This window comes from Anser brachyrhynchus (assembly GCF_964034855.1).
Source record: "Anser brachyrhynchus genome assembly, chromosome: 6".
NCBI classification, from domain to species: domain Eukaryota; kingdom Metazoa; phylum Chordata; class Aves; order Anseriformes; family Anatidae; genus Anser; species Anser brachyrhynchus.
In genome coordinates, this window is record NC_137700.1 from 16700991 (window position 1) to 16716934 (window position 15944).

Sequence of the window (15944 nt, forward strand, 5' to 3'; positions counted from 1 at the left end):
TTTTTACATCATAGAGAAGTATGCTTTACACCTTAACTTACAGGTAGGAATGGCAAAGCAGAGAAGCAAAGCAGAGAGGTTAATGGCAGAACTGGGAAGTCTCCCAGTGTCACTGTCCAAGATTGTGCTAATAGTCCAAAGAACACCTATTGCCATTGAGTTTTGGTATGTCAAGAGAAAGGTATTACACATACTCCTTGCACAGGTCTTCCCCTGCCTCCAAAGTATATGGTACACTTATCGTAAGGCGGCTGGAGGGAGTGAGTAGCCAGAGATGAGATGGAGAGAAGGAAAGAAGGGAGGAAAGGAAGATCACTCCTTACCCTCCCTCTAGCCCATGCCATATGAGTGTTATGGTTCCTGGACAGGAGGGAAGAAACCCAGCCACATTCTCCAAGGTCAGAGGTGGACCTCACATAGACTAGCTCAGGTCTCGAAATGCAATCACACCAGTTTTGTCAGGTGAGCGCCAGCTGTGGATCAGCTTCATCTCATATCTGATACCTTTCATTTTTACTTTCAAATAAAGTAACACAGAGCAAGTGACTTTTACCTGGAAATGGTACTAGAGAAGACACAGAACACCTGGCTGTTCCATGAGCTCCAAGGTGTCTCTGTGTGATCTGGGATCTTATTTCCCTTGCCAGGGCCTTAAAAGGAGTTTTGCTAGCTCTGAAAAAGCAAAGCTCACCTGTATTTAGCAGACTGAACAGCTCTCTGAGTTTTGCAACCTTCCTACACTCCTGACTAGCTAGAGCAGAGCTGATCTTGTCTCTGTGCAGAAACTGAAAGACGGGACAAGCACAGGACACCGGTTTCCCCAGTAAACAGACATGTCCATTAAGAAATTGTTGCAATAAAGGCAGGTCACACAGGAGGAGGTGCTCACATGCAAAAAATTACAGGAGATGGAGGGATGCAGAAAGGGGAAGGGCCAATAATAAAATGAGGGCATTGAGGCTTGCCTTAACAATGCTGATAATGCCCCCTCCCAGCATCAGGGTTTTACATACATAACTAGGTGCTTGCAGTGCCACAGCTAGCAAGGAGGCCTCATCTTCAAATGAGGCAATGTCCCTTATGTGCTGCTTTGTCTGTTTTAGGACAGCCTCTTATCTTGCCGTTCACAACATGAGGTTTAACAGTGGTAGTTTAAAAACTTTTCTTGGAAGTGTGGCAAAATCACTGCAGAGTGATTTATGGTGGTATTTTAAACTTCAAGCATAAACAAGGTCATTCTGGTTTGATCTGTAGATTCAAAGAAGCATTTGTATAAAAACTCCCGCTTCCCATCTGAAACCACACTGTGCAGCTGCCAGCATATTGTAGCCACAAACAATTACAATTCTTGTCTCATTCCATAGTTTGCAAATGACTGTCAAAACATTTGCTGCCCTGGTGTGTGCATTTGTGCCCATAATTTATCTACAGGTACAGAAAGGTACCTGTAAAAGGTGCAAGAATGTATAAAGCAAATGCAAGTTATACCTAAAAGGAGCCCTACTGAAAACGTAACCTATTTATAAGACAGAGAGCTTTTCCTTTTTATATATATATAAAGACACACACATATATTTCACTTGACTTAATTTTAAATAATGTAATATGGTCAAAAGCTGTGAACTAGTACTCTTGTATTTGGAATCAAACCCTTCCTATTCCTAAAAAAAACACATATTCCCTGTATTCCATCAGCCCTATATTTACCCAGCACCATCTTTCAAATAAAATTAATTTAAGCAGAAGCCTGATGGCAACAAAGGAACAGGCTCTTTGCATCATGGTTAACTATTCTTCCATGGCAATAAAAGCAAAGTTCTGCTATTATTTAATCCTGCATTTAATACCCTGAAGTACTTCCTTCTGCTCTGGATTATTTTGAGTTTGAGACACATTTTTCCAGCAGATGGTGCTGCTTCAAGTAAAGAACAGGCAGGTTTTCAGCAGTCCCCATGCTGGGAGAGGAGCAAAGATGTCCTTCCTCATTGTCATCCCCAAAGGCTGAGCAGCACAGCAAAACAGGAAAAACAGAACAGAAGAGCAGACTGCACCTTTAAAACAGTCAGCATATTAAAGATTCAAGAATAAAAGTCTGACCATCCTTCTACACAGACAGGAAGAACCAGTAAAACACAGCAGGTCTAACACAGAACGGACCAACTGCTTTTAATAGGAAAATGGCCATTCCTGCAGCATGGAAACAGTCATGGAATCATCCAGCATTTAGGGATGATTGCACAGATGAATTTTGTTGCAAAGAGATTAAACTTCTAAGAACGACTGAGCATCTAGATGGTTGCTTTTTCTTTCAGTCAAGATTGCTTCTACCTCCAGAGTTCATACCTGGAATCAAACTTCTTAACAAAGCTATGGCTTCTGAGAGCCAAAATATTGCTTCAAAGCCAGGTCTAATTGTGGCATATTGCAACAAACCAGTAAAAGCTCAGATAAAAAATGCTTTTAATTCCACACATTTATATTTTATATTATCACTTGGAAGACTTTTTGAAACAGAAAAGGTGTCATCTGTATGGAACAGAATTTTGTCAAGGCCCTTGTACTATTTTAATGAAGGTTTTGTTTTCCTAACTAGAGAAGAATTAAAGTAAAATGAACTGAACAAATGATCAACACAATGCTCCGGGTGTGACTGTAATATTTTTTCTCCTTTCTCTCACATAAATGATCGCCTGGGTTCATAAATGACATTTTTGTGGCTTGGCGTTTAAGGTGCTAAATATTTTCACTCTAAGGGAATAGCTCAGTGTCCATCACACTTTCTGTGATTCACGAGCTGCACTTCTGCCCACTAACCTCAAACAGCAGCTCCCCAGAAGGGAAGAGTCACCTGAAATCCTCAACAACTGTACCCTGGCTCCAAACTGTGAAGCCTACTATTTTAGGCTTTAAGTACAGAAGGCTGCATGCCCACCGCTCAAGTTGTTCTTATTTATTGAGCCCTCTTTCTCTGCAAGATGTGAATTTATCCATACAGCACCCCTGGGGAGCGCCTCCGTTATCAATGCAAGTTGCAGCACTCCAGAACAGGGTTTTGTGCCTAGATTTCCTATCCCCAAATTGAACTAAGCTCAGTTTAAAAAGCACAAAAAGCAAATAATAAAGCAAGTTGCTTTTCAGTTCTGACTACCTCATCATGGACAAGGCACAGATATTTCACCCAAGTGCCAAATCATTATTTTCTGTTTCATATGCTAGTGCACAGAGAAGCAGGGAGTGGTGATGAGATTTTTTCTTTCAGAAAGACTAAAACTACACCTTCAACCCTAGTGCAATTCTTACCCAAGCAATACCATCCTGGGCCACACTTGCTCTTTTGCCTGCTCCACTGCTTTTAGGTACCTTTCTGTGATAAGGTTTATTATATTTTTCCAAACCCACTGACCCTACATATACAGTGTTTCTGCCCTAGTGCTTGATTGGTTCTATTATATTTATTTCCAAATAAATAGCTACCATCATGTAACAAACAGAACTTTGCACTTGCTCTGTATTTTTACAGGCTCAAGTGCAGCTCAGTTACTTCAAAGTGACAATACTACACCAGCTCATCCTGCAAATCCCATTCCCAGATGACCAGATCAGTAAAAATGCTAATCTCATTGCCCAGGGAACCCCTCACAACAGCACTATTTTCCTTTCTATATCCTCAAAGTTTGTCTTCTACTGAGGCTGCCCTCTTCAAACAAGGAAGATCAAAGACAGAGCCTACTCACAGATACACCTCATAGCTGCCATCCACAGCCTGATCATTTGCTTCAAACACTTTTTCTGATAATGAAAAAACTTTCCTGCAGCTTGTGGAAAGCTCACCGCACCGCGACTTTCTGTAAAAGGTTATCCAGAGAAAATCCTGTGGGTAAACCCTTACAGAACACTGAAGTCCTACACACAGGCTATTTCATTCACACTCAGATGCAAAGAGCTAGAGCAATGGTTTATCAGCACAAGCACTGAAAAATACTTGCTAGGAAAAGAAAGCAGTGGTGGCACGGGCTCTCTGTGGCCCCAGCCTGGCTTTGCTCACAACATGTCCACAGGGACCATCTGTCACAGCATCTTCTGATGAACTGAGTACAGCTGAGTCCTCTCATCTTAAGGGACTCTCACATAAACAGCAACATCCACACAAAACAAGGGAGCCAGACTTCCCAGATGGGCACCGAGAAGCAGGTTGTGTGTTTGGGGTAGGCAACCCCTTAGAAAACAATACTGTTTCTAAGAATGAGCTATAGGATGAGGTCTGCATCTGTGGGAAAGTCAAACAGAACTGGTATTTACTCTTTACCCTTGGTTTGGAATGACCTTCACATGGCCCTGCCTGAGCAGCAGAAACACACTTACCTCCAGCTGGGATGTTATTCTCAACTCCGTGCTGTAAGGCAACCGTGCAACTTTGCTTAAACTTGGCACGACTTCAGACCAAAGCTTACCACTCTTTTCAGGATATCTCCAGGCCACTGCTGAACAATTTTTCTTTACAATCCTTCCATTAGTTTAATATGTAACACACGCTGTATTCCCCAAAGTCAGATATCCTCTGCACTGTTTTATTTTAGGTTGCTTTAGTCTGCTCATGTCAGCAAGCCTGCACAAAGATAAGGCTTGCTAAAACTTTGAGAAAACGTTTACCTTCATCCATGCCATTGAGTATTTCAGTTAAGTCTTCATGTTTGCTGTCATACTGGTGTTCCTTCCATGTTTCACCATTTTCACTTCGAAGTACAATTAATTCTCTTTCCTTTCCTCGCATTGATCCGAAATGTGGGATTTCCACTATGACAGGGCTAGACAAAAAAGGAATCATATTATTTTTAAGTCACATATTTCCTCACCACCCTTAATTTTGGTTATTAAATGGTTATTAAATCCTTAAGAAAACTACAGTCGTTTTAAATTGTAAGCACTGTTACAGTAAAAATACTTTTAAAATTGCCAAAGCTGCACAATCCTTTATCATTTAAACTGTAGATCATATATAACTCAGAAACATTTGTATGTAGCTTATTTTTAATATAAATCTTTTGAAATAGCTACCTACATTAAGAAATGGCTACAAATTTTGCTGAAGACAATTCTCCATGCACATATATCCTGGCCTGTGGTCAATCTAGCACATGCAGCACTGCTGACCTTTAACTGACATTACCATAGTCAAAAATTTGGATTTGGCTTAAGGAATTTAAAGTGGCCAAAGTTAGTTCAGAAATCGAATTTATGCCACAGCTATTGACTGCAGCAAGAATTGTGTGTGCGTGTAGATTTTAGGCTTCAAACCAAGTCCCAAACTTTTCAAAACTCTCCCTGGCTCTCTGTTGATGCAGCTCCTGTGAAATACAATAGGTTGTTTCTCATTAGTTTCACTTTCTGGTTCTCATGCCCAAAATCACAGCTGCAACATCTGTAAACATCACTGGGGAATGTTTAGATCCTTACAGAATGGATTTTTCTGAGTTTAGCAACATCATGACCACATTTATATTAGTTACTGTCAAACATTTTGGGGAAAGGGAAGAGAACGGGAAGGTGGTTAATCATACACCTAAGTCAACAGACAATGTACCTTAAACAGAGGACTGCAAGTGCATTATTGAACAATTATTGTGAACAATCGACAGAAACCACCATTCACTTCATGTGCCATTCCTTAACAAAACAGACATTTTTGCCAAACACTTCACAGGCAAGATATGCATTTTCAAGTATGCTACGACAACCGACTGAAATCACGCAGTAAGTGAACAATTATGGATTATGCAGCTTTAAGACATTTAAATAGACAGTATCATTATTTTCCTACAGAGGTTGTAAAGGATTTCACCTCTTTGTAACAACTCAGTGAAAAGTTACACCATGTGATGGGAGGAGTATGCAGCACTTCCACAGTACGGTGCACCAGCAAGGTGCTTGGCTGCAGTAACCTATCGATTACCTGAGTACGGAAATCACAACAGCCATCATGAGTAAAATATGAACTGGAGTCCAGTTTTCGTGTTACATACCAAGGGAGGAAAGTTATATAGTACTTTTCCCAGTTAATACGCATTTTAGATACTTTTAAGAACACCCAGGCTGTTACTCCGATCTCAAGTCCTTTAGCAAGGAATAGAAACATGGCTGCTGTCTCCCATCGTGTGCAGCAAGTAAATACCAAAAATTTGAATACATTGCTTGTTCAGATGTTTACTTTCTAGTTCAAAAGGAGTGTAAACTAAAGACTAACACTGTAGTACAATCTTTGCAGGCTAATATTTCAGATACTGTCTCTGTAAATATTTAGAAACCACACAATTTTGTGCATGACATTTAACAAGAATACTCAGTGAGAAGGTATTAAACAGGTATTGAACACCAAACACTCACCAATATTTTGAAAACCTATTGCAATAAATTTCACAATATGGCTTGAAAACAACAGTCAAAAATGTACAGAAACATTCTTACATTTTAGACCATACACTGCAGCTCCTTTGGGTAGCATACTTGGCTTTGTAAGTCTATTTTAACAAGATGCCTCTCACAGTCTGAAAAGATTAATGTTTCTCCACTGTTAAAATAAGTTATTTGCTCAATAAGATTTTCTTAAATAATCTTTCATAAATAATAGACTTGATATGACCACATTTTACAATGCTCTTCCCAAAACAGACTCACTCAAGGCCTGTAAATACCTTCTCTACCACAGGGCTGAACTTAAAGGACTGTCACCGTGTATTAAAATGTATTTGATGCAGTTGAAACACTTCAAATTTAAAAAATTACAGAAGCACAGAACTTATGAAAGCAGAATGCTGGCAGTGAATTTTACATGCCTGTAAGCACAAGGTAGTAGCAGAGCTATATTAAATCAAGCCACTATGATTTTCTTTCAGTGACATAAATCAACTGAAAGCTTCAGAAAACTAAATAAATAAATAAATAAATGGGAATAACAAAAAATTAGAAACAAAAGAAAAACTGTAGACATTCTGTATCTTTTCCATACATATCCTACCCAATAAATTTTGTTCCTTGTGGACCAAGCTGCAGGATTCGGCTAACCATGCTCTCGCCCTCATTTAGAGGGGGAGGAGTTTTAGGAAGATGCAGTTTACTGAATAACATCCATGCAGCAGGAAGAGAAATGAGAAGGGGAAATTAGGAACAAGCTGTCATTCCCGACAGAACCAGCAGTTTACACCAGGGTGCCACTCACGGTAATGAACAAAATTTATAATTAGGAAAAAAAGCCACATCATAGTGGATTGTTTCCCCTATTTTAAGCTTTAAAAAAGTCATTTCCTAGCATTTGCACTACTTGACACTCTCCAGTAAGCACTCCACCCTTGCTCACAGTGGCCTTGCTCACTGAGAGGGACTGAGGCAGCTCCCAGCAACTCGTGCATGGCTTCTGCACGCACTGTGGCACAGGGAACAGAGTTCAATGTGGGTGACTTTAGGCCACATTTCTGTGACAGTGACATTACTCTGGTACTCTATGAGCAGGAGGGTCATAACCTGTTCTGGGTTACAGGCTCAACTCCTCCTGACTTCAAAGAGAGGTTGCATGAGTAGCAGGGGACAGGATCTGGCCTTTTCATGGCTTTCCTTACCTTTGGCTTCACCCTACAATCATCACAGAGGCAAAGATCCCCTTAAAATACAAGGGTACTTTCAAGGTAGGAATGGCAATTTGGCATTTTTCACTATTTCCAAACAAGTAGCCTATCTTACATGGTCATATGAGGTAGAGTCAATGTTTAACTTCTTAGATCCACAGGATAAAGGAAACAAAAGATGCAACATGAGTGTAAACAGTGAAATTCATAAAACAACTCACCCTAGAAATTGTGCCCCTGCCGGCCCCATTTCTACAAGTCTACTTGCTAATCCTTCTCCTTCAACCATTGGTGGTGGGCTGGCCAGTTTATGCCTCTTCACCAAGCGGCAGGTGATGCGAGTCGGTGCGGTGCACTTGCGTGGTGGGATGATAATCCGCATTCCATGATGGCGACTACCCCTCATCGAGCCCCCACGGGCGTCAACCATAAAACTAACCAGGAAACTGTAGGGAAAAGGAAACATGTCAATGAAAACAGTCAAAAAATAAGCAAGAAAAAAAAAAACAGCAAAAATTCAACTACCACAATCTTCAAAATATTATCGTAAAAGTCCTCCCAATCCCAGCTAAACTAAAAAGAACTTGAAGATTGTTTTAACACTTATACTTACATGTTAACTACTGGTTAACAAGAGCAGGAATTTCTCAAGGTCTAGCAACATATGGCGAAAAAAAACAGGTGCTACTGAGCAATTTGGATTAAAGAGCACACAAGTGTTATATTAGTAGTGACATACTGGAATTTAAAATCAGCCCTCTGTTACTGTTAGCTCTACTACCCATAAATGAGTAACTAGCCTCACATGCAGAAAGGAACCAGACAGTGTAGAAAAAGGAAAATCAAAACTGCTTATTGTTTTGGGGATCTCAGTCTTCAAAATCTCCCCACACTCTCCTCTGCAAACACTCCTGGTGGCCCGCAGAGCAAATGTGGGCACTGTGGGTGACAGTCCAAGCTATTAATTGCTTCTACTGATGGGGAATGAGTAATATCAGTAACTTTCTTTAGTATCAGTAAAAGTATGCATGTGTGTATGTACTTTAAGTAAAGTATATAAAAATCAGTAGAAGTATGTAACTTTATTTAGGCTGCTAGCACTCTTGAGGAAGTCATGTCATTACTCCTCTATGAAAATGACATTCTTTAGCAAAAAGCTACATTAGAAAAAAAACACATTTTCCAATGCATAATTTTTCAATTAATAACAAAACAGTAAACAATTACATTTTTAAGTGGGAAGTGGGAATTTTTTTTTATTTTTTATTTGTTAACAAGTGAATAATAATATTAACATGAGTTACTGTTAATAACCATGGTTTATTTCACCTCTGAAATGATGAGAAGCTGCGTATGTGAAAAATTACTGTCCTTAAGAACAGTGACAGGGAAATGGAGCCTCCTTCCAGGACCAGCAACACACCTCATGTTCCTTCAAAACTCTGCTGCAAAAGCTCCTTCCCATTTAAGTGGATCAAAACATACAGGTTACTGCAGGGCTAAGTAGTTACTGAGGGACTCCTTCGGGGTTCAAAATACCTTCCCTTCTTTCTCTACCATAAGCTGAAGAGAGATTATAGTTTCAGATAGATGTGGTAATGGGCCAGCATCAGTGGGGACGTGAAGTTATGAATTCAGCCTTGGCGCCAGTATTTTTTTCTTTGCTCCTTCTCTTTGGTATGCACTGACACAGCTGGCACATCTGCTGAAGAGTTTAATTATTTTCAAAGCTGCTGCAAAAACTTCCAGAACTTATGGACTAAATCTTCAGATGATTAAGAGGTGAATCCATTCAATTTCCTGGCTCCCTACTGTAAACTGAACTTAGGGTAAGAGCCAATAATCCAGGGGGGGTCGTGAAGATCCTTTAAAAAAAGACCCCAAGTGCTCTTAAATATGAATGTGAATTTATGTAAGACAGTTTCATTTGCTTTTTAGACCAGCGGGATACCAAAAGTACCAGCTGACATGCATTGGCCAGCCCTGCAGATAAGTTGCATTCGAAGTCCAGCCAACATGGGTGGGAAAAATCTGCACAAAAGCAGGAGCATAATCAAAACTTTGAATTTAGTGCTCTGTAGGAGACAGGCAGATAGGGGATGTGAGCTGTAAAGCAAATAAAAAGTTGTCCAACTGTATTACAGGGAAAAAAAATGCTATGCTGTTCTTCAAGCCAAATTAAAATATGTTAGTAGAGATGGGAAGGTAAAACAGGCCTCTGAGATGACCCTAACTCCAGTTTATCATTCTTTGTGCCCTAGATACTTCACAAGACTGAAGCATGGAATAATATTGACCATATTTTACAGGAGTTTTCATACAAATAAATTGTATCTGCATTTCTCTCTTAGATAACACCATGCATACCACTGAACAAATCCAAAATGTTGCCACTAGGGTACCCCAATTCCAGGTAAGAGGAATTATGTTTCAGTGGAAGGGGATCTTTGCTGAATGGTTAACCACTTTCTACAAATATAAGATCTGTATCAAAGGCAGTATTCCTGATCTTTAAATTACAGCCTAAGTAAGTTATGCTAATGTTACTATTTATAGATACAAGATCTTAGATGTCCTGCACACTTTGTTGACTGGAACCTTTTCCATTCACTACAAAGGGGCTGTAACAAGTAGAGACAACAGCTGTAGAGCCTGGACCTTTGGTTCTCTTTGCTCACTAAGTGCTATGAGCCTGTCAGCTTGTGTATGTTGCTTTTTTTTCCTCCCTACGACTGCTCTATACAGTGGGTGGTGAATGTTGAGGGGATAAGACAGTTGCCTCTGAGCATGTTGAAAGGTGGGCCAATGTTGGTCTTCAGAGCTGGCAAGGAGCCAGCTTGTGACTAGCTGTGAAGGGAGTTCAAGACAATCCGTTAAAATTTACTATGAAGCCAGGTAAAATACTAAGTGGGGACTCACAGTCCTTAGTCACCACTGGGAAAATACTGAGAGGAATCTGTTACAGTTGTGCCTTGGCGTCCTCTTACAACTAACTGTATATGGTTTTGGTCTGCAGAGAAGACAGGGCCAACCCTGACTAGACGGAAGTGCACAGGGCAGCAGGGGCCTGGCTGGCTGGAGCATCCATCCCTTCAGGGCTGATGTGGCAGCAGCTCAGGGAGGCACATCTGCACGGTGCACCGCAGAGCCGCAGAGAGAGGCCTCCCGGGGAGCCTGGAAAATCTGGGCCTGGCCTGATGGCTCAGTACAAGGCAGTGTTTTGGAGAGCTGCCTATCGCGTACATGATTACTGGCATGTTATGCCAGCTCATAATTAATCAAAAAGGTTTTCATCTCATGCAAAAATGCCAGAGCTCCCACTCAGATAAGATGCCTCTGCATCCATACTATTTAAGTGATGCAAGTATGTAAGAGTAGATTTTCAACAACCTAGGCACCTAAATCAACGGACTTAAATTAACCAAAAAGCAGTGGAAGTCAGAAGTAAGTATGCATGAAATTTGGGCCCAGAGTTCTCAGGAACATTTATGTTGCAGATCTCAAGGCTGTGCAGGGACAGCTACGCTGGGTTTGATGACAGGCACTTACACTGGTCCAGCCTTGGCAGCCTGGGGCTCAGCACTGCTAACACGCACTACTCACAGCAAGGGGAGCTTAGTCCTCCACACCAGCTCACTCCCCACCGCAGGAACTAGCCCGTTTACAGCCAGCCTGGGTGTCTACACCACACTGCAGCCTCCAGTGAAGACAAAACCCTTAGCAGATCAGCCTTTATACACATTGATGCCACATAAAGGTAATCATTGTCAACAGCATATCGTTTCTTTCTTTGTTTAGTTTTCAAGTTAGTATTTTATTGTTTGAAACAGTAACAGTATTTCCAAACAGTATTTCATGCACTTTCTATCACAAAGATTAGTAGCCTAAATTAATGCTGCACTAATAATGGAAACTACAATATGATCTCTAAAACACAATGCTAAATGCTGGTGAGCAATTTCTACTTGCATACATGGAAGGGATGAGGATGTGGGCGGATGCACTACGAACATCTACATACACTCTGACTGTGGGAAACAAGTTTAAAAAAAACACAAAATGAGGATTCACAGAAAGCACAGAGTTATCACCTTGAATCATACTGGGGAAGTGGAGAGGAATAGCTGCAAAATAATTTAGAAAGCAAATGGGAAAAATTAATGTAAGATAATTAGAGGCAAGCAACAGAAAATATCAATAATAAGCGCAAAGGAAAAGTAACGATCAGAAAAATAACAAAAGCAACACATTTGAAGGCCAACTTTAGAAATGATTTGGCTTTTGCTTTGCATATTGTAAAATATGTCATATAAAATATGCTACCCATGGAAAAAAAAAAAGAAGCATTCATTTTTACTAGTCAGCACATGTCCGTAATTTCTCTGGGAAGTGCAGAAGTACATGGAACAGAGAAGAGCGCTTGTGATTTATTCAGGTCAACAGAGAATTTATTGTAATAGAACTTCTTTAATTCCCAAAACATGGTTCACTGCACCATGGAAAATCAGTTCTTGTGCTTTCTTACAGTTTTATTTCCCAGAGTATGATGTGTAAGATATGTATAGCAGGATGCCTGAAGGGAGTATCAATCATGGAATCATAGAATCCTTGCCATTCGTGCCACTGCTTTCAAAAAAGTTCTGTGTGTACAGGAGGTTGGTGTAAACTACAATTAACTTCAAGTATGACACCTTGCAAGAGTGGATCAAGCATTTCTGAGTTTCTCAGTATGGAAGAGAATATGACACATTAGTTTATTTCTTTGAGCTCAGGAAACCAAGGAGTTAAAAAAGGCAACATGAAGAGAGCACAGCCACATTTCAAGATGTACAAGGACGTTCACATCTGAAAGCTGAAGGCCACCTTGGTGATGGAGCTCTACCTTTCCAGAGGCCTCAAGATTCCTGACACATTTCAGTGCACTACTTATAATGGACCCTGTTCAAAGCATATACTGGCAAAACAACTTATCTGAACTCAAAAACAAAACATGAAGCACCATCTTGGCTTAAAAAAAGGAAAAACCAGAAGAATCAAAATTCCTGCCAAGTTCTCCTTCTTTCTTCCTCTTTCACTGATACATTCCTGGATATCCACACCCTGGCTCTCCAGAATTCCCCTTCTGCCTCAGATTAGAGATGGGAATAAATGTTGATGCTCTCTTCTGACAGTGAGTACAAGGGGAAAGGAGCAACCCGAGGGAACACACTGCGGAGGGGCTCCCCTGGCATGGCACACTGCGGGGCTTGGGGGGATGAGGACCGCAAAGAGCAGACCACGAGGACTGTTGACGGCTGGTGACCCTAGCTGCCACACCATTGCCTACAGCCACAGAACAGACAGGGACAAGGCAACGGGATAAAGCACCACCACCAAGCAGAAAAGGAGCTGCTTTTCAGAAAAGAGGAGTCATGATCCTATGCATATCAGATATGCTGAGCTACTGGAAGATGAGAAGGCATCATCTGTTGATTGCCCCTAGATGAAGATAATGAGGAAAATCAAACAGTATCATATTATAATAGGGAGCCACAATAGAAAGAAAATAAACAGTGACTTTTTTTCTGAGAAAGGAACTGAGTCATCACAACATCACTTCTGATGGACTTTATCCATCAAAAGAAAAATGTGGTACGTCAGAAAAGCTATACCTCATGGCAGAATATTCTGGTGATCAGATTCTCTCCCTTACCACCTCCCCTGCAGCTCCCCAGTTTGCCCCACTGCTGCAGGTCTGCAGCCCTTCCCCTCTGGACAGCAGCTAAGGCCATGGCTGCACTAGTGAGGACTGATGTATAAAGTGAACAGATCTGAAGTAGTTGATTCAAAAGATCCCATGTCCTTCAAAAGAACAAAGAGACAAAATATACGTAACTTGTCAAATTAACTCATTTGACAGGGTAACTTACTCAGTGGATGTATGGAAGGTCTGTATTTTTATTTCAGTAAGCAAACGAAACAGCACAGATAAGGTAAGTGTACAATACCAGAGAAACTACTTCAAAAGAGTTACCATCTGTGCTTTACTGTCAAACTGAAAGAAAACTTCCACCAGGGATTTCACTGTGTTGTCCTGGGCCGAGTACTGAGATAACATCTTCGTTCATGGTTTAAGGACTGGACAGAAAGGGCTGATACTACTTTGGAAAAGAGGATCCAAATTAAAAGCTATCTTGCTAAAATGGAAAAGGGTTCTGAAACCAACAAGTTGAAAGGCAGTAAAGGTAAATGCAAACATAAGGAAGAAACCAAACACAAACTCAAAACATAGAAAAAATACTAAGACTGCAGAATTTCAGAAAGGAACTAAGAAACTCTAGCAAATCACAAACATCAGTTAATAGGAGCTATAGTTACCAAAATGATAATTCTCACTGCGGGATTTAGACTAGGTGTGTCATGTGTTAGATCAAGGAGGTAGTGGTCCTGCCCTACCTAGCCAGTACTGGTGCCGTCTCTTTGGGAGTTTGGTGCCAAAACTGGCTTAGAAATAATCTAACATCAAAAAGGGGAGAACCAGGAGACAGCAAGCAAGAATCTGGTGATATGTGCAAAGAACCACCTAGGAAAACCTGGAAAATTACACTTTACAAAAGAGAGAACTACGCATCTTGCAAAATAAAGACATTGCAAAGAGACAAGTAGGATATTATTCTCCATGACTATCGTGGACATGACAAGAAATAGGCTTAAGTCACAGCAAAGAGATTTTAAGTTGAACATCAGGAAAAGGAATATTGCAGCACAGGATAGCAAGCCACTGAAGCTGAGGGACTATAGACCCTCTTTTATTTTAAGTGACCATGAAGAAATTGAACGTATTTCAGGAATGGCTTGCTTACATTTTATGCTGTTATAATGCAAGTGGATGGCCTACCGGCTTTCTGAGGTCCTTTGCTAACATACCCTTCTGTGCTAACCAACAGATTGCAGCTTTTCATTCCACAGCTCCTGATATTTCAACCCTAGCATTGACCATATGCAGTGTTTTATTAGATCAGGACCTACAAATCCAACATTTTTTAGTTCTATTCAGCTCTATCAGGTGCTTACACTTAACTGTGGCACTGTAGCTTTGGAGCTGTGAGATTTTCTGTGGAACTTGTGGACTTGCTTTGAACTGAAATCTTTTGGTATATGCTGAACACATTTTCATTATAAGAATGGAATTAGTCAAAATTAAAAAGGATATGAAATTTATGTCCTGATCTTGAAAATTTTATAACAAATATTTATACTAGACAATCTCAGATGCAATGATTCCTTTCAGCTATGTATTTATTTGTAAATTTTAAAACACGCAATCCAAAATTACTCCTATTGCATTTAAATCAAGTGTATGTGGTAGTTTCAAGAAGCACTGTAAGTGCAGTGATGACTCGTGAGTAAATAACTGAACTCGAACTACATATTTTGGAGAATAAACAGGAGTCTGGAGGTATAAATAAAATAAGAAGTTAGAGCCCCCTATTTTTTCCTGTATGAAAGAACAGAAATCATAACGTTCTATCTCTGATTTCGTACTTCAAATAATTTAATACAATTCAAACAAAATGACCTTGTGACACTTAAAAGCAAAGCGTAAGCAACAGAAAAAGCAAAACAAGACTATTAAAGAGAAGCCTGTAGGATTACAATGTTTTTGGCATTCAGAAAATTAAGTGCAGAAGCAAGCTTCTGGTTTGATATGCAAGAATTTAGCCTGACTCCTGTTATTAAGCACCCTCATTGAAGTCAGTAAAAATTTTGCCACTGGCTTCAACCAGAGCAGGAATAGGCATGTTATCAGCCATTACAGCAGGCTGTATTCTTCAGCTAACAATACATTTCCACATTTAAAGATAAAAGAAATCTGTTAAGTGACCTACCCAGAATGGATGGGACTTGAAACAAGGTTAACATTGTCCAAGGTGTCTGCAGCCCAGCTGTAGTGTCTGAGAGAATCAGAATCAAACTCCCTTTGAAACGTCAGGTGCTTTAAAAAAAGAAACACAACATTGAAATTTAAAATTAAGATGTAAAATGCTTGTCTTAAATATAAGCTTGTTAATATAATTCCATTAAAATTCAATCTGTCCCCTTTCCACATAACAGTGCTGATATCCCAGGTGTTAAATTACTAGAAATCCCATAACAGGAATTTGGAATCCACAGAGAAATTAATCTTACACATCTTTATACTTTCAAACCTTCTTTTTGTCTGCTTTTGCCACTTCCTTCAGTTACACCTGTGTCTCTCTCCAATCTTTATTTACATGTGAAAAGTTAGAGAAGATTATTACAATTTGTACTGCAATCATACACCATACAGACAGGCATCATAACATT

General features: G+C 40.1%; 1 protein-coding gene across 14 annotated transcripts in view; it reads right to left on the reverse strand.

Annotated features, from left to right (window-relative positions):
* ANK3 (ankyrin 3) overlaps window positions 1–15944 on the reverse strand; it is a 361577-nt gene that overhangs the window by 48933 nt on the left and 296700 nt on the right. For all 14 annotated transcript variants that reach the window (XM_080597952.1, XM_080597951.1, XM_080597944.1 and 11 more), the window contains 3 exons: window positions 15485–15591; window positions 7838–8062; window positions 4651–4805 (listed from right to left, as the gene is read on the reverse strand). In XM_080597952.1, coding sequence (XP_080454078.1) covers window positions 4651–4805; window positions 7838–8062; window positions 15485–15591 — 487 coding nt within the window. The remainder of the gene's footprint in view (window positions 1–4650; window positions 4806–7837; window positions 8063–15484; window positions 15592–15944) is intronic.